The 20,587-nt window shown below is 35.9% G+C and overlaps 1 protein-coding gene across 1 annotated transcript in view; it reads right to left on the reverse strand.

Moving 5' to 3' along the window:
- Positions 1-1,700: 1,700 nt before the first annotated feature.
- Positions 1,701-20,587, reverse strand: part of LOC143302402 (uncharacterized) — a gene marked incomplete at its 5' end in the record, with an annotated part of 31,905 nt that continues 13,018 nt past the window's right edge. Inside the window, 3 exons of the mRNA XM_076626035.1 lie at positions 1,701-2,072; positions 7,731-7,831; positions 14,789-15,141. Of these exons, the coding sequence (XP_076482150.1) occupies positions 1,929-2,072; positions 7,731-7,831; positions 14,789-15,141 (598 nt within the window). The remainder of the gene's footprint in view (positions 2,073-7,730; positions 7,832-14,788; positions 15,142-20,587) is intronic.

Consider the following 20,587-nt stretch of genomic DNA (forward strand, 5'->3'; position numbering starts at 1 on the left):
GCCCTATTTATGAAACCACTTTTCCATAGAGTCGAGATATCGTTGGAGAGTGGATAAAGCAATTATCGGGTTTGCGTCTATTGTCTAGAGCGTCAAGGAAGTTATCAAACTTTTCTTTGGCGATGGAGTGTCTGGGAGGGCAGTATACCGCTGAAGTGGTGATTGTACCATGGCAGTCTTCTATTGCTACGTTTGTTGCTTGAAGGTAGTCTTTCTGGAATGTTGGAAGTTCGTAGTGCTTAATGCTGGCTTTGATAATGACTCCGGTGCCGCCGAGGGCCTTTCCACAAAGACTGTTTGTCTGTTTGAAGGACTTTAGGTAATTAGATCGTAATGTTTATAACGGCCCTTAGGCTAGCTGAACATGTACTGTGGAGATGCATCGACATCTGGTAATTATCTCGCCTGAAGAATAGGGTCTGTGTGTGGCGAGCCACGGGACAGAAACCGTTGGAATATTTACTGTCGCGTACCGCTGCAAATATTTCTTTTAAGGAGAGCTATAGAATAATCCATGCCTTTGTTAGACAAAGCGTTCATCCCGTGACCGCGGCTACGTTCGGTGACTGGTTGCCGCCTCGAGCCCAAGCTCATTATCACAAATCTCGAACAAATACGTCTCCCACTAACAACTTTTCCTCGAGAGCGGCTAGCATCCTTTTCTAACCACCGATATGGAAATTGACCAATTAGCAGCAACGCCAAATTCCCTCACCTTCTGAACGAAGGCTATCCTCGACGAATCCAATGATCTCGTGTCCTCAGACACACCCCATCATAGCTTTCCTCTGCAGCATCATCGCGACGGAGAGTCATTCTCCGTGAGGTCGTATTAGCGAGTTACTTTGTGTCTGTACGCTCAGTGGATATTCCACGTTTTCGCAAAGAGTCCGACTTAGATTTTTGTGAGCACGTATATCTATCATCCCATTGACCGCGGCTTCGTTATTGAACCTAAGACCAACATCACTAGTATCGCGAGTGTCCAACCGCCGCGGTTGATTGTCGAGTCGGTAGTATCCATACTTGTATTAACAGACCGTACCTTCATTATAACCCAACGATGGCCAATTCCAATGAAGATTTATCAAACGCCCACAACCCTATTCCTGACGTTTCTCCGACATGTATATTATTTTACTATTTCATTAATAGTATTAGTAAATTATTAATAAATAATAAATTAAATATGAATTATATAAATTGTACACAAAATAGTAAATTATTATTTTATAATAATGATATTGTTGAATTTATTTATTTATTGAAATTACTTTTGAATTTACCAGAAACAATGATAGAAAGAACGAATTATTAATTAGATAAATAAATATTAGTCAAATTGTATCATGTTCGATCTCGCTTTCGTCGGAAAAGGTTCGTCAGTATCAAAATCTTTTTTCGCAGGGAACCGAAAAGAAAGAAGGTTTGCCGTTGCAACGGTGATATTCCCTGATACGTAAACTTTTAATCTTTTTCTATTGTTCCCGCCCTGTACTGTATTGTACCCCTACTGTATCCCTCTCTGTTGTACATTCGGTATTTTTTCAGTATTTTTCGCTACCGGCAAAACACAAAGCGTATGGAGAATTTATTCTATCGCCGTATCCCTTCCAGAAGAAGTAAGATTGGTGATTCGTTAGAAGTTTTTAAAATCACCTACCAAATTAAGAGAACAGGAATATAAATTATATCATTGATTCCATGTGTTAATTTTTCTAACATGCGCTAAAAATGAACCCCTCAATCAAAGAATGCTAATACATGATAACTACCGCTTGTAATTGTACTTATTAAAATTTTTTTAACAAATTTATTTCAATATGTTTGTTTGCTTACGAAGGCTATGTATATGTACAGTTTTGTTTTTCGTTTAATATTTACTCCCAAACGTAGAACTTACTGAGCAAACTACGTACTGATAAAGTTTATGTTACAGTGAATCGTTTTAAGAGCTTATTTATTTCGTGGAAATTTTGTTCTGCATGTTGAGCTATTTTTCCTTCCGGTAGAATTTTTGGTTCATACTTCAGCAATTGATAGCCATCAACTAAATACTTCTTTGACTCCTGCTGCAAAAAAAAAACAAACCGTCAAATATTTGTTAATGTAAAGTGCAAATAAATGATGGCAGAAATTTTTGTTCACAGTTTATATAATTGTCTGTTAATATTGTATAATTATCGTATTATGTAAAAAATGCTTCAGCCCCTTACCGCTCGCGTTAGAACTATAATTACCATTAGAACACGCGTATATTATCGAAAGGAATAGAAACAAGGGCGACCGAAGACAATACAAAAAATGTGTTTTGTAGATTAAATATGTTGAATATATGGTATATTTGTATTGTACGTGTAGAGTGAGGAAACGTAGAGAGAAACGATACACAAGTATAATATGTATCCCCTCCATAGTATGTATGATAGTGTTGCATGATGGCCTAGGACTCCGTTGAGAAAAAAGAGAGAAGTGCAATGTGAAATCTCGTGCCATAGGCCTCTGGCGAGTAGCCCACGCGGCGAGCAGAGTTATGTGAATATTCTAATATTCTAGTATTCTAATACTAGGGAGGGGATACATACTTGTTTGTGTTTTCGCTCTACGTTCTCTCTCCCTCGCACGTACAATACAAATATACTATATATTTAACAAAGACTAATGGTGTTGAATCTACTGATTAGTAATATTATAAAAAATTCCTTATTGACTATTTTTGACTAGTAGTTTTCAGAATCCACGAGTCAACAACTTATCGCAGATAACGTAATTTTTCACGTGCGGATCCATGATCTTAAAAATGATCAATTATTTATCAGTTATTTTGTTTATAAAAATAGTACTTACAAGTTGTTATACTCCAAATTTTTATAGAAAATTGCTCTGCGACGACAGTATCTTCAAAATGATTAATAAGTACAATATTCTACACTTATTACATTCGTTACGAAATAGTCGAATAAGTAGACAAATATCTTCGAACAATTGAATACTATACAACTTTTTGTAATGAACTTTGCAACGTACGGCAGTCAACTTGGATAAAATTTTAAGTATTTGAGGTCGTATTAACGTGTTAGTTTATTAAAGAGATGAGTGGTAAAAATGTAATAGTTAATTATATTAAAATCATTTTAGGTACAAGTACAGAGATAGTGTATGTCGGTTGTAACCGTCGCTCACTTGATTCTATCGTATGACTCGCTATGCTGCTCGCTATATTCTTCGCTATACTGATTCGCTCTAAAGACTCCTTTTCCTAGAGAGGATGTCCGTCTATTTATATTGTCCGGTGGATTTACAGAAGATCATATGTGGTTTCAGTTGACAATTATTCATAACGGCGATAATGTTTTTGCCCGGAGTTTGTTTATTCTTAAATCTCGCAAATTAAAACAGCGTTGATACTATAAGGCACAACAATATGAGTCACTCCCGATTCGAATCGTCCTATGACTCATGTGCCGCTACATATTCATGTTTATAAGAGCAGTAATAGGCCACATACTTAGCCTTATCAGAAATTATTTTAGCTTCTTTTCAAATTACAGACGATGAAATCAAGGTTTTCGAAAACTTTACATGATCTTTGAAACGGTATTTGAGATTTTGAGTGGCCGTCCGTTTATGGCTCGGATAGCACCTATCCCTTCTTTGGGAAATTTCGAACTACCTGTCCTCCCCGAGCTCTAAGTCTGATGATTCAGAGGTCAGGAAGAAACTCCAGGGAAAACCCCCGGTCGGGAAGGCATGATGGATGGAGGAGACCCAACGGCTGATGGGGGGAATCAGCGACATACTAGGACAGTCAACAGAGCGTCGTACCGTGTGGGTGAAATACTTCACTCTCAACAAAACATTACAACCGTCGTGTTCGGAACATCAAACTTTACTTTAATACAACAAGTGCAAATAAAGTGCCAAATTACACTAACACTCGATTTATTAAACCTCCTCCACCTTGAGCGTTAGTCGCTCTTTAGTTGATAACTTGCAACAAGCGGTCCGCAAGATAACATCACAGATACAGATTTTCAGAATGTTGTCTCAAAATTTTCATGTTATCTTAAAACTTGAAAATGAAATGACAACTAAATTATGGATACAATATTTCGATATGATTACAATAATAAAGCACTTCAATGAGGCTGAAAGAAGCGGCAACTGGAAATTACATTTCGGCGCTTTAAGAAGAATGAGCCCGCATTTTCATGTCAGTGGTTACTACCTTTATATAAAGCCTTGCCAATTATATTTGCAAGACATGCAGTAGCAAGAAACACAGACATACTCCATGTTGAAAAGTTTTCAAGCAAAAGATTTTTCACGGCTCGGCGGTTAAATAAATTTTGGTCGGGGATTACGTTTGATGTAACTATAGAATAAATCTTAATACGATCCGGAATGAAATGTGACATTCAGAAATGAGAGAAATGAAAAGTATGCCGAAAAAGGGGAATAAGAATGAAGCGACATAGACGATGAAGAATTTTAAGAAAAACCGAGATTATTGTAATCGAAATCAAATTTTAATTGATTTTTTTTGTGAATATCTCTAAACTTAAGACCGAGCGACGGTAATATATACGGAAAAGTTGTTTAGAACGACAACATATCTCAAGGTCACCGAAATCGATAAGGTGTAACCTTCTGTAAATAATTACCATAGTTTTTTCTGTACTTTTCTGCGACTATACTCCTCTTTTCTTAATATCCTTTCTTTTCTCAGACATTGATTTGTCGTCGATGATGACATCATGGGTAGTTATAAACGCTCCAGTCCCTTACCGCTCGCGTTAAAACTATAATTACTTAATTATAGGATATTACCGAAAAGAATAGAAACAAGAACGACCAAAGTTAAGATAAGAAAAGTGTTACGATTACCGAAGTCCCTTTCTACCATTTGTATCTTCCCGTGATCGGTAATTGCGTTCTTTATGCAAAGAATTTAGCGTTCCGCAACGTGTGCATTTATTATAAGTTATGCGAACAATATCATTATATCATATGTAAATAGTCACACCCATCACATCGTGTTACCAATGGCGTTGTGTTCCGAATAAAATTCATTCGATTCGACCAGGATCGTGAATCATTTTGCTCTTCTCGCACAAACCTATGTGTTCTTCTCAGCATAGACTCCAACCTTTATACAGTCCGCTATAAAACTAAACATGTTTCAATGGAGATTTCTTTCCATATATTTCGCACATTTGTTCTCGGACGGAAATTCTTCGTGTTCTTCTTCGGACATTTCTTTATGAATTTTTGTATATTTAGAGTGAGTTCTACCGACCACTTTCCACACTTTAAGAAAGGATTTACCTTCTGAATATAATTTTGTAACAAGATCTCGTACTGGAATGTCACTTTACTTTCTCTCATTAGCCATGTTGGTGGTATGATCGCCAGGTTACGGACAAGAGTTAGTGTTTTATTTTTCGTTGCTTAACAATTGTTTTACGAATTATTTGAACACAATTTCGTCGGACTTCCTCCTCGATAACACCAATATTCAACAAATACATACTTGTATTATTTAAGTAAGTGTACTTTTACGTTTCTGTCAAAATACCCATAAATATTTATTTTATTAAAAAAATGTTTACAAATTACTTATTAAAATATATATGAAATATATGTAGAATGAGTGGACACGAATATGCCGAAAATTAACGTGAAGTAAAGAATATGAAAACATTAACTTAAATTTTATAAATGTTATTTTCTCAAATGTAGTAATTTTAGATGGTGTGACAACGTAATTTGGAAGTAAAGATATAAAGATTATCCTATTGTACATAGCACTATATATAAACGGATGTTCTATATAATATTATATATTTAAAAAGGGTGTTTGGCTACAGTTGTAACAAAATTTAAAGTGATTCTTGAAGCTAAAGTAAGATGAAAATCAAGAATAAAAAATTGCGTTTTCTTTGTTTTTTAGTTATTGTCAGTTAGAAACTAGCTGAAACATCCCTGTGCGCGAACAAACCTCTTTACATGAACGAAAGTAGTGTTATTAAATATAGTTTTGGGGTTGATATTTAATACATTCACACAGATTGAATTTTACTTTCTATATTTCACCACCTCGTACAAAACGTCTGAACACACCGGATACACTCAGATAATTAACACATGGTCGACTCCTAAGACAAAAGAGCGTCGTTAGGAGTCGTACCAACTTAGCTTGTAGGAACTAACGATTATACCAACTTAACGTTTCTCAACAAGTAGGTCAATCTAAGTAGCGGACTGTACAGGAATTTTCGAATCGAACGATACATGGGCAGCAGCTTATCTTGTACAAGTTGTAGGGAAGAAAATTGTATATACGTATACAGAATGTTTTGTTTAACTGAAATTATTGTTCCAGTAGCGGGATAGGTTTTAAGGTCAACCATATATCTTTTAATACATTAATCGATCTATCTTATTATTTCCCATAAAAAGATATTAACTTATTTATGTCGAAAAACTCTTACATAATTTAGTAGGTAGTTTAGCTTTAATTTGTAAAATTTAATGTATGAAAGACAAGGAAGGATGTATAGCGGTATTTTTGTGTTTATAAAGTCATATCTTGTGTGAATCATTTCTACAAAGAATTTTTAAAATTAGAGAAATTTATTTTACCAAGAACATAGTTCCATAACATTTCTAATCTTGAGAGTTTATTAAGACTGTTTTGCCTTATCTTTAGCGATTTTGCTAATTCCTCGGTAATGAAATTCATACTAGATCCGATGTCCAGCAACGCTCGACAACGGATTGGTTGCTGTTTATCATTCAAAACGTTAATCTACGCTGTGATGACTAGATCATTGGATAATAATTCGGATGCTATTGGTCTGATATGTTCGGTCATCAACGGAGTCGTCGATCGTCGGCGTCATTGGTTATGTGTTCGTCTGTCACTGGGAGGTGGACTTGGAGACGCGGCTGTTCGTGGTGTTTCCGATCTGTGGTCTGTTGTGTGCTAAGCAGCACATGTCCTAGGCCCGGAAACAGTGTAAAGTCTTTAAATTTTGACGATAGACTCCGATTTTGCAGAAGCTAATCGTAATCGTGACTACATTTCCATCGAAATCGATTAATGTTGCTACGAGTTAGAAACAATGAAAAAAATTGTGAAAAATTGTCACAATTTTTGACCTGTAATTGTAACAAATCTAATGATTCTTACATTTTTCTAATGCCTATCACTTTTTTCTGTATCAATCGATTTTAGCGAAATATTCAGCATGCACGTGGCAGTAAACGTATTATTTAAATTTTCACTACAGACCCAGATAAAACTGTTGTAAAAAGGGAGTTTTACGACTTTTTTCGCAATTACACCTCATCGGCGTAAGAGTACAATTTGCATGCTTTTCATCGAAATCAATATTTCATAAACTACACATACCATATCATAATGCACATATCATAATAAAGAAGTTACATTTAAATTACAATACGTCCTCATAAATTATTAACTTTTTAAAGCTCTTGACTTTTGTCCCCTTTTTCTAGATGGTCTTTATCTCTTTCAAGCTCATTGTGTTTTTCCATTGTTCATATTAATGAAGAAATTAAAAATACCCCATTAAAATTTCTAACCAGGCATCTGTATTGTAATTTTATCAAAGATGGTAATTTTTTGTGTTTGTGTTATACATATTATTATTTAAATATGTAGTATTATTTAAGTACGTGTTAAATTTGATATTTCATCTTACCAATAATGGCACTAAAATCTCCATTTCTGTATGCCTCCTACTAAGGTCTGCGTGGGCTGCATGTAATTCGAAAAGAATCAGACCTCGAATTCGATTTTCAGCTGAAACAAAGACCTCAAATTATGCGTACTATTATTATCCGTACCACGTGGATGAGATACAATGAAATCACAAAGTAAAGCATGACGTAAATAAGCGTACTAATTGATTTGATTGCAGATAGGATCGTGCTTATTTCGCACATACATACCTAGGCAACCGTATCAATTTTTGAAATTGCCGATTTTTATTGTTTTATGCAATTGACGATTTTTAAGAAAGCATACTACAGTTATATTTGAAATAAAAATAGAATTAAAATTAAAGATAATGTTTTTTCGTTACAGCTTTGCTTTCTGATAAATTTGTAAAAGTTTATCAATTGCATGTTTATTGTTTTCGCTTATATACACCTATCATGTATCCCTATAAGTGATATGCAGTGATATTTGTACCTATCATATCAAATTGCAAAGGAAGAAATATTAGTAGTAATATCATAATATCAACATATCTTCTATACAAGGATTATTGGTAATTATTTACAACGCGGACAAACTTGTCGATTTCACTGACCTTGAAATATGTCATCAAGGTCAACGTTCTGAGCAATTTTTCCCTATATACATGTCGAGTTATCATAAGGGTTAGGGATGTGTAACGAATCTTCAGTTGGATTACACATTGTTGTTATGCAATAGAGAAGACATTGACTAGTGCAAATATGATTATTACAGAATTTGACAAGTAACCCTGATAATTATATACTCGAGATGCCAATAGCAATGATCTTAGGCTCAATAACAAATTCACGGTCAACGGGTTAGACAATGTGCTTTCTTCCAAAGTCCAAGTCGAACTGAACTCACTGGCCCACAATTCAAGTGTAATTCCACTTACTCGTCCACAAGTAGAACTCCACTAACTTCTTCAGTCCAAATCGAACTACATCTATATACTCCTCTCCGTACCTCTCTGTACCCCTCGGGTCAATTATATTTTTAAGGAGAGCTATACAATTACTCCATACCTCTGTTAGATAAAAACGTCCATCCCGTGACCGTGGCTACGTTCAGCGACCCGTTGTATCACTTCGAGCCCAAGCCTATTGTCATAATTTTCGGGCACACATGATCGGATTAAATCATAAACAACTACTTCTAAGTTTTATTATTCAAGTACCGCTATAATGAAAGGTCTAAACTACAGTATTGGCAATCTTCCCAAAAATTCCAAAAGATAGGTCCTGATGTCCTTTTATCTCCGACATACATATATATCTGCAGTACGGCTTTAGTTTTCAAGTTATTCGTAAAAACGTATTCGATACTATATGTGATATTTTGCTGTTTACACATGTATGTTATTGGTCTGTGACACTCTACATTTCAGATAGTAATCAAAACAGTAATGCACATACAGAAAATATACAATGTATGTGGCAGGAAATCATAGCGATTATTCCACGGTATGGAACTTGCAAATTATATTGGCTACTTAGTTGAGTTTCTGTTTAGACGCCAGTATAATTTTGATAATCGAATATTCGCTTATTGTCAATATTGTGGCTGAAATATTCTCAATATTAACGGCAGTACCTAAAGCTTAATACGAATCTAAACTTATTTTACTCTTGCGTTACAGGCATATCTAATAGTTGTAACTGTTAAAGTAATAATCTGTGACGTTTTATTAAATATAAAAATTATATGTAACATAATAACAATTTTGTATGTAACAAAATAGCTAGAAGTATTAATGTACACCGCTCTTTTCTCTTATACATCTGAAACAGGAATGAATTTGTTTTATTGCACATTCATTCATTTAACACACACGCGATGCGTTCGTTTCATGGCGTTTTCCTTTTGTCTTCCTTTCCGTCATTCCTCGCAAAGTAACAAGTTATTAGATTTCTTTATTTGATTCTGCCATAGACGGCCTAGAATAAATCTTCCTGTTTCAACTCTCCATGAAATAATTTGATAAGGTTACATAAAAATGCGACCAATTAAACCATAAACAAACAACAAATTTAATAACTTGTTATAATATAGATACGAAAACATGCAAGTAAACAATACTAGAACTGTGTGTGTAGTGCGAAACACATCCTGTCAGAAGCAGTATATGACATAATATCTTGGAAACTAAAGCCGAGTGACGGTTGTACATATGTATAATGAAATAGTCTAAAATGTCGACCTTGAAAAACATTTCATGGTCATGGAAATCGGTTATTACTGGTTCGAAATTGGTGATGATCGAAAATTTCTAAATTATTTGTCGTTAATGCAAACTTTTGCAAGTAATCACCATTTTTAAATATAATTGCATTCTGTACAAGATACGGCATTTAAATGAGAGCACTTGGATATCTCCGCTATTAAAGATCCTATGAAAAAGATTCTTAGGACAATGTTATTCAATGTTTCGACCATTCGCGGGGAGACGCGATCGCGAGAAAGCACGTCAACGGGAGTCGTAAATTCCCGTTAAGATTGGATAATCGACGCCACGAAATGATCGATCTCCTGATTTCTGTTGCGATAATAGGGGTGGTTGAATTGACTTTACACTGAATTAATAGATATAATTAATGTTTATTCCAACAACTTCTTAACTAGAAATGTACAATTAATTCGATTGATAGCTAGAATAACAAGGTGTTGTACGCGACGCACGCTTAGATGTTGAAGGTTCAAAAAATGTATGAAGACTGACTTTCGGTAACGATGATGCAGCGGAGGACACTTGCGATGGGTGGGTCTAATGATGCGAGAAAAGCTGATTTGTTAAGACCAAGTTCTTGTTGGGAGAGTGAGGGAAGGACTTCTCTGGTAATTGGTTAATTTTCTGAATTGGTGTGGAAGGGTGGAGGAAGGGTGTTAACCGCCCCGGAGACAAAGTTGCTAGTGTGAAACATCGTACATGAGAAAAACGAACTTCTTCTATCTTTCCGTAATAAACATTCCATAAAACATTCCATAATAAACATTAGAAATTCCTAAGATTTATGATCGGCTCTTAAGACTATTGAAGATACGCAGTGAAGGCGTGCGGACATCTGGTTGCCATCCTGTCAGCGGTGTGTGGCCTGGTCTAGGTAGAATGTCGCACGACGTAACAAGCTAAATGAACATTTTTATGAAATTTCCAAGTCAGCGCAATTTTTTAATGATGGAACTATATATATGTCGGAGATGAAAGGACACCGGATCCTTCCCTTTGGAATTTTGGGAAAGTCCCTTAACACTTTAATCTAGATTCTACCATAGCCGTAATTAAGCAATTGTCGTCATTCAATCCGATTGTATTTGTTCGAGATTTATGATAGTGAGCTTGGGCTCGAGGTGACAACCAGTCACCGAACGTAGCCGCGGTCAAAGGATGAACGTTTTTACCTAACAGAGGTATGGAGTAGTTCTATAGCTCTCTTTAAAAGAAATAGTTGTAGCAGCACGCGACAGTAAACATTCCAACGGTTTCTGTCCCGTGGCTTACCACACACAGACCCTATTTTTCGGGCGAGATGATTACTAGATGTCGATGCATCTCCACAGTACATGTTCAGCTAGCCTGAGGGCCGTTATAAACATAACGATCTAATTACCTAAAATCCTTCAAACAGACAAACAGTCTTTGTCCCAACTACGGGAAGATAGGGGAAATCTTCTTTAACTACCAACATTGAAATTGACCAATTAACAACAACGTCACTTTCCCTCACTTTCTGAACGAAGGCTATCCTCGACGAATCCGATGATCTCGTGTCCTTGGACACACCCCATCATAGTTTTCCTCTGCAGCATTATCGTGGCGGAAAGTCATCTTCGTGATGTCGTATTAGCGAGTTACTTAGCGGCTTTAGGTTCGATGGACATTCCACGTTTTAACAAAGAGTTAGTTTAGTAATACTTGTACCATAGCCAAGCAAGTCGAGTACGACTTGGGCTTTGGAAGAAAGCGCATTCTGTTATCCCGTTGACCGCGGATTCGTTATTGAACCTAGGATCATTGTCATTAGCTTCTCGAGTATCTAATTACCACGGTCACATTACTTGTCAAATTCTGTAATAATCGTATTTGCACTAGTCAATGTCTTCTCTATTGCATAACGACAATGTGTAATCCAAATGAAGATTCGTTGCACGCCCCTAACCCTAATCATAATGTGAACCCGACATATATATATATATATATATATATATATATATTTCATTTTTATATATCTTTTTCCTGTATAAAACAGGATTAAAGCATTTTAGGCCCAAAATTACTTGGTGTACAACGTAGTATACAAATGTAGTTTACGTATGACAGACAAGGTAGGGTATAAAATAGCACCGTGTTTATATTTTCTTCATTTTTCACACTGAATTTGATGATATTAAAATTGAAATACCTCTTAAACTAAGCATTTCTAAATAAAAATACTACATTAACACTTTTGTATGGAGGAGGGAGCATCAGGTCAATTGATATATAGAGAAATATAGAGTCCCATCTAAGAAAACATTTATGATCTCAGAATCTTAAAAATAAAATAACATTACTTTGTACATAACATTATTATTTTTAATTCTTCCGAGCCGAGGCTCCGAGCAACGCGAGAGACCAGCGAGGACATTCTATGGAATGATGCTGCGGTGTGCTAGCGGATATGAGAACGTACCTGATTCTAGGTCAGGGAGCCACACGAGAAGGAAGAAAGTTACGGCTCAGGGGATTTCGGAGCCCCCAGGCTCCGTCGGTGTTGCGGATAGTGCTTCTTCAGTCTCGCTCTGACGGTCATCACACGACTGGGTGAACAACGACGAGAGGATGGTCAGTCCCAGGGCCACCTCTCACGCGGTAAAAGCGACCAGGGATCAAGCGCTATTGGAGAGTGACACGGAGAGGAGATTAGAGGAGGCTTCGATTAGACTAATCGGAATGAAGGACAGCACTAAGGAGGAAGTTGGGTCAGGATAGTGAGATGGATCAAAGTAGCTACCTGACCCCCGATACGAACAGAACCAGAAAGGGGAAGCGCATTCATAAGATCGTCTACGGCCCACAGCACTGTATCGCATGCAGCGCCGTGCGTATTGGCGGGCACAATGCCGATTTACTACAAAGCGGAACTCCGGGCCAAGATGTATGAAGTAAAGGAGAATTACCAACAAGAACATTGTGAGAGTCGGCCTAGAGCAGGAATTGCCTCAAATTTCGTGGAAAGCATGAGGGCAGTGAAAGAACGTATAGACGACAAGTGGAGGGAAGAATGGAGCTCTTATAGAAATGACAATTGGACGAAGTAACTAAGAGGAGACGCTTGTACTTTCAAGAAGTGTAAGAAAAAATATTGATCATTGGACGATACAACTATTGACCGGACACGGGATATTCAACGTGTACCGTAGGACGACCAGCAAAGAGGTTCATTCCAGATGCTGGGATTGCGACACAGAAGGGAGGACACGGAGCATGCGTTGTTACACTGCCGTAGGTGGATCTTCGGCAGGACCAAATTGGGGAGCCATGTCGGCACGCCATTAACGACGGAAAATATTATTGAAGAGGTAATCAAGATGACAACTGGACTAAGTTCCAGGCATTCTACGAAAGAATTATTATGGGGAGACGAAAGCAGAAGATGGATATAGAAAAAAGACGAACAAGAGCCAATAGAAATGGAAATAATTGAAAAGATGTAACGAATGAGGGGTACATGCTAGGGTTAATCCTGAAGAATGCTGAAAGGCGCTTCCGGGGTTGGTACCTGTACGTTAAGAAGAGCGGTCAGACGAGGGGTTTTTAGTGGGTATGGCGTTCCACCTGCTGAGTCCCCCTTAACTCAGTGACGCGGGTCACTGGGTATGCATGCATTTTGCCCTCCTCGTGAAAAAAAGGCCAGGGAGCCACAGGATTATTGATTGCGGATGAGGATGAATATATAAGTAGGGTGTCACTAGAGTGAAGTCACTTGCGGTCCTTGACGTAAAGTCCGGGAGGTTCAAACTAGGAGAACCCAATGTGAAATCCGAAAGCCACTGGGAAAAACGGCGTAGATGAACTCAATGACGTGCTATTATTTATTAATTATTTATGGAGGGAAAGGATTAAAGGAAATATTAATACTTTGTACTCGAAAATTCTATGCGGTAACCAAAAAAAGTAGCTACGGTCAAGACATGTAGCTAAACCATGGGAGAAAGAGAACAAAGCTAAAGGCTAAAACATTATATACTGGTGGACACGGGAGATTGAGATGGGTGGGAAAGAACTGATCAAGAAAAGGCATATTTTGAAAACTTTGAAATAGAGAAGTACACTACACCTAGAAGAGTTTCGTAGTACTGAGAGAAGGAATGGCTAAAAATGAGGGGAAATGACATGATGTACTCGGTTAAACTTCGGCCTAGCTAGGAAGTTAAATGAGTTAGTTCGAAAGTAACTCTAGGTTATGCGCGCGCTCATGATCACGGTACCCGAGGAGGAGAGAGTGGAGAACGACGAATTGGAAATTGTACAATTACCCTCATCCCCCGGGGATCCCTGACGCCTAACCAACAAGAATTTGGTACTTTCTAGGCTGTGCAGTTTCTACGAATATTTACATTTTTTGAAAAAAAGGGAAATTCTCAACTGCTTCAGGCAATGCGCAATACGCACCCAGAAGAAAAAGTAAAGAAATACGAGGGTTTCTGTGAAAATGTTGGACGGACAGGTATACGATTGTATTAAATACATTATAATTTGTTAAAAAATACCCTGATCCCTCCATCACATGCCTATAACAATAACAACGGTGGCATCAGAAAATGTTAATCGAGTAAACAAATTAAATAACAAAACGTTCCCAGGAATTCCTTGAAATCCTACCATCATGTATTTGTATTTGAGTATTTTGCGTATCTGTGGTAAAGTTAATCAGCCAGTTTTAAAACATAGGACTCGTTGAATTCGTCAGAAATGAGTAAAGGTAATATGGAATAATTGTCGTTAGTTATCATTTCTTAAATAAAATACATTACCAGGAACGAGTGTCTTGAGCAATTTATCCAGTTTTTTGCATAATTCTATTTTCTCGATGAGAAGATCTGTTTCAACTGCTGCTAATCCTCCAGTTTGTTGTCCAATCAATTGAGCCAGAGCAATCGTTACATCAATATTGTAAAAATGATTTGGGTGGAGGGTACTTTCGTAACGACTTATAAATTCTTTACATGCAATAATGTCATTTTTCTTGATAGTTGAAAGGTATATACCAATATCTTCTAACATTTTTTCAATTTCCACATAAGGAACAATTGATTCACAAATTTTGCATATATAATCCTGTTCCTGTTCAAAAAATGTTTTGGGTAATATGTATCCTGGACAATTCCTGGAAAGAAGTAAACAGATCAAATCATTCTTGCATACAAATAATTTGAAAAATAATGTTCCCCAACTTTTCGTGGTATTTTTGTGTTAAAGAGAAAGAGTTTAAGACTTTAAAAGCTCATAGTACTTTTCAAGAGAATGTGTAATTATCATGGATTCTGAAAGCAACTCTTTTGTTGTAAAATTAACTTTTCTTATTTACAAGTATCTGACATTCTATTGACATCAGCCTCTTCGCAACATATTCCAAATAAGCCACAGTTTAGAGTTAGTTTAAAAGTACTAGGTAACGGAGTGAGTAACACCCTCACTCCTGGATCATCAACGTAAAAATGACTACTTTATGTTATTTTTATTTTTATTTATAAAAAATTGTATTTTAGTTTAAATGATGTATTTTTCTTTAGGTTTAATCACGATTATTATTGATATAAGCTAGCGTTCGTTTTTTTATATTTTTTTGTAAAAAATTAGCAACAAAATATATTCGAGGCCAGACACTGCGCATCCACGTGAGTGCACCACATAATCACGACTATCAAGCATAAATAGAGGGCTGGTAGTTCGATTCAGTTCCTCGATTAATGGCTTCAAGAACCAACTTAGAGATTAGATCTTTGAGAAACCAAGAGACTCACAGTCGGTTGGTTCGCTTTAAGTTTAATGAGCTCGCGAAGAGCTTAATCACCGAAACCCTAGAATTTACCTGATCCGGTTTTATCTGTCTGTGTAGAGCTCTCAAGATCAACTTGATTAAATTAGCCAGCGAAGGAACAATTTTAGTTCAAGGACACGCTCTGAGCTAAACCTAATGTTGATTTAAAGTTCATTCTACGTCTAATGATCTAGCGAGGAGCAGAGCTTCTTTGTAACGGTGTTGCTCAATAAAACTTACTGGGTTTACTGCGTTTGAGCTTTATCTACAAAGCTCGTCGGTCTAGCCTGCACATGTGCAGTCAATTTAATTAATAAGATAGATTTTAAGCATCTTAATTATCGTACATATTGAAAACGTTTCAGAATATTATAAACTTTCGTGTTCAAACTTTCAATATTATATCATAATCATTCAAATACTTGTCATTTTAGTTTATTATATTAGTACTATTGTATTTATTGTTTCACTATTATTGTTGATATTATTTTCATTGAATAAATCTCTGTTTAAAGATCTTAACTTTTGGATTTCTATTGTTAACAGTGCGCCAAATGTACATTATTTCCACTCTTACGCCACTGATGCTAATAGTTCTTTTTATCAATAACAGATGCCATAATCTCTGGGAGCGTTTCTCCAAGATTATCGTTATAATATTTATTAATACCAACAAAAATTATTTCATAACAATCTAAATGAAGAAGCTAGAATTACAAGCTCTTTTGGACAGTAGAATTTCCATTATCCGAATTTATGGAGGAAATTAATGGAGTGATGACTGCTTGAATGAGGGAATTTGTGGATGGTGGAACACGCGTGTTTTATTATCATTATCGGTCCATTTTTCAAAAAGTATAATTCAAGAACAATTACAAAAAATACAATATAATATAAACGTAATATTTTTTTAATTCATTTATGGATTCCATATCTTTTTTACTGCTATATCAAATAAATTTGTTAATAGCTTGAGCTGCGTTAAATCATCCTATTTGTATCTGAAGACAGTGGTTTCCAACGTGGGAGGCGCGGAGTATTGCTACGGGAGGCAACAACATTTCTTAATAAAATATTAATTTTCATACCATAATATTTACAAATAAATAGAACTTCATATCGTAAAACACGTATATGTTATAGCAAAATCTTGTTATTATTCTGTTAATTGTAGTTTTCAGCTTTTTCTATTATTTAAAACGTGTTTATATTATTATATCTATAAAAAAGTAAAAGGTAGGGAGGCGCGGAAAGAAATTTTTTTCAGGGGAGGCGTAGTAGCATAAAGGTTGGAAACCGCTGTCTCGAAACACTTAGGTCCATTAATGTCATAAACGTTTCCAAATAAGAAGACTTTCTTATGTCTGAAGATTATTTTCTTGTGGACTTCCTTTTTCAGCATGCGAACTTAAAATGTGGGAAACAATATTTATCCAAATTTGAAAACTTCTTCGCATAATAACGTAGCTAGAATGAAAAACTGGCGTTTCCTTATTGCTGATTTATAGAAACAATTATTATACAGCAGAGTTTAGATACCTATTTCTCAATTCCTTTATAGTTTTTCTATACCTTGAAACACCTCAGTAGTTTTCAATTACATGTATCTGCTTTTTGACGTTATGAACTGTAGATCTAATCTAGACTGTAGTTTAATACTTAATACGACATGATTCCTGCTTGATATCATTATACGCGAAATACTAACGCGTTCTACCTCAAACATAATGTAATAGAAAGATATGAAATTATAGAAGGACATAAGTAGAAATATTGTGTAATTAATGACACGTTTGGGTAGTGGAACGTCTGAATAATAAAATATTCAGATAATAGGTCTTCAAATACTGGGAGTTTCACTATATTGACTTTTACCCAGAAAAGATACAAAAGTTGCGCACAGCTCGAACTTAGCTTACTATTTGGCTTTTTGTGTTTTATATTTAAACCAAAATTCGTCTGTGACTCCTGAATTAGATAGAATGGAGGTTATTAATCCGTTAGGAAGATACTTTCGTTTAGGTAAGAATCTGATGGAAGAATAAAAGATTTGTTGAATCCTCATGTCGGAAGTTGGCGAAAATACGGAAGAATTCTATAGAACAGTCGTCACAGGACCAGAAAAAAATATTAAGTCATCTAGTACATCGATGGAAGACATTTACAGGTAGATGGGAATAACCGATTTTTCTACTAAATACCATTCCGAAAATTCCTAATTTATAAATTTATTGGAAAAGCATAGGGAGAATTTAAATTACGGAATATGTATGTTATAAATACTATCTTGTGTTGGTAACCTTAAATGAATGTACAGATATACATTGAATGTAGTACTGTGTTACATGATGGCACAATAATGAAATTCATTTAAAATCGAACGAGTAAAAAGATTTGACTTTACATCAGGATTTTGATGTAAAGCATATATTATATAGGTAATACAAATATATTTATAGGTATACTATTTATATATTTATATATTTATATATATTTAAATATTTATATATTTATAGGTATAGGCATATATTATATAGGTGATACAAATAAATAAGGAATTGCATATATATATGTCGGAGATGAAAGGACATCGGAGCCTTCCCTTTGGAACTTCGGGAAAAATCCCTTAATACCGAAATATAGATTCTATCATAGGCGTAATTAAACAATTGTCGTTATTCGACCCAATTATAATTGTTCGAGATTTGTGATAATGAGCTTGGGCTCGAGGCGACAACCAGTCGCCGAATGTAGCTGCGGTCAGGAGACGAACGTTTTTACCTAACAGGGGTTTGGAGTAATTCTATAGCTCTCCTTAAAAGAAATATTTGTAGTGGCACGCGACAGTAAACATTCCAACGGTTTCTGTGCCGTGGCTCGCCACACGCAGATCCTATTCTTCGGGTATGATGGTTACTAGATGCCGACGCATCTCCACAGTACATGTTCAGCTAGCCTGAGGATCCGTTATAAATCTCAAGATCTAATTAACTAAGGTCCTACAAACAGACAAACGTTTGTTTGTATTTTATATATGGGCAATGTCACGATTTGCTTTCTGTTGTCATTGTTATCTTGTGAACTGACGTTCACTGTAGCTAAAGCCGCTGGAGTACTTTCTGTGGGGTACATTAAAATAACATAACATGTTGTGAAAAACACCAGGGGATATGAACGAATAAATTCGCGAAGCATGCATTGGGTTCGATGCAGAGGCAATTCAGAGTGTAGCTCTCATGATTATTTATAAATCTCAAACGTCTATGATACTATGACAGTGAATACGATGCGAGTACTATGAGGTAAAATCTGTAGTATCGATAAACCGGTCTCTTACGAAAATCTTTGATGATGTTGAATTTCCAACCTGATATTACAAAAAGTATATTTTCAGGAAACAAAGCGAAATTATTCGTCGACTCGTATTTATGACTCATAAAGGTTAATTCCTCTTTACTCAGGATTCAATACTCTTTTGTATGTTCATATAAAAAATATAGCATTCCCTTTAAAATATATAAATTGTCCTTGAAATCTTCAAAATGTCTTCACGTATTAAAAAAACAATACATGCACAATATAATGAGCCCCTCCAAACCCTGCAATTTTTGTATGTAAAATTATTTCATACGACGCATAGTGTTCGGAATTCGCCCAGCCGAATTTTTATAGAATGCACAGTGTGCTGTGTTGTCAATTAAACAGTAGAACTATTTCTGGAAATCTTGTTTACTTTTCAAGATATCTATGCGTAATTCATTCCTTTTGCCCTTAAATATAGGTTCCAAAGCAGTCACATCCTGGATTCTTTTCTTTTCGAGTCCTATGAACCCAACGTCTCGCGCTATTCGTTTCTTTTCTAAAGGTAGCAATTTCGTCACTTCACCAGTAATTCGCCCAGTTTACTCTTTTGAGAGTAATGTCACATAAATCCTGTATTGCTATGTTGTATCTAACAAAATGATCCAATTTTTGTTCTTCATGGGTGCTCCACTCTGAGATCGTATTGTCGTAAAGAACAAGTAGAGCCTCGCTGTCGAGATTATTCAGATTATAACCATATTTCGAATTAAAATCCTCCGAAACAATTAATCGAAAATCGGATCTTCTAGCTTCGATAATGTCGACCTCCGATATGTACAAATATAATTGAAATATTGCCACAATCAAATGTTCGGTGAAGTGTAACAACTAAAAAATCTAGCGTTATCCGAAATTTCGAAGACAAACCCATTGTTACTTTTGGCAGAGCCCGCACCATAGTAAACATTATTATGTCTTGTTGCCTAAATTGCCATATTGCCGCCTTAGTCAGTGTGCCAGCCGTTACTTATGGAATGCGGTTTTATGGAAAGCTTAATTGCTGTCTTATACAGCAACTTGTGGGCTAACTTGTATCTATTACAGTTTACTTGGAAAAATTTTATTTTTGTATCATCAACGATGTTGTCTGATTAATTAATTCCCTATAAATAAGACAAGGCAGAGAGGCCGTTACATGATTTATTTTATCTTCATCCATGTTTCTCTTTTTACATATAACGCACCTTTGAGGCGTGGGCAGTTTTTCTGGTGTATCCCTCGGCGCTACTTCTTCCACGTAACTCTTCTCCATTTAATATTTAATTAAATTTAAATTCAGCGCTCGTACGATCAAATCTGTAGCGACAGGAGCATCAAACGACTGGCGGTACAATCTGAATAGGAAAATTTATAAGGCCCATTTCAATCCTTTCACCTTCTTTTATTTTATCCCTAAATTCGCCTGAAATCTCGGCCAGAGCAGTTCGCG

This window comes from Bombus vancouverensis, chromosome 17 (genome assembly GCF_051014615.1).
Source record: "Bombus vancouverensis nearcticus chromosome 17, iyBomVanc1_principal, whole genome shotgun sequence".
Taxonomy (NCBI): domain Eukaryota; kingdom Metazoa; phylum Arthropoda; class Insecta; order Hymenoptera; family Apidae; genus Bombus; species Bombus vancouverensis.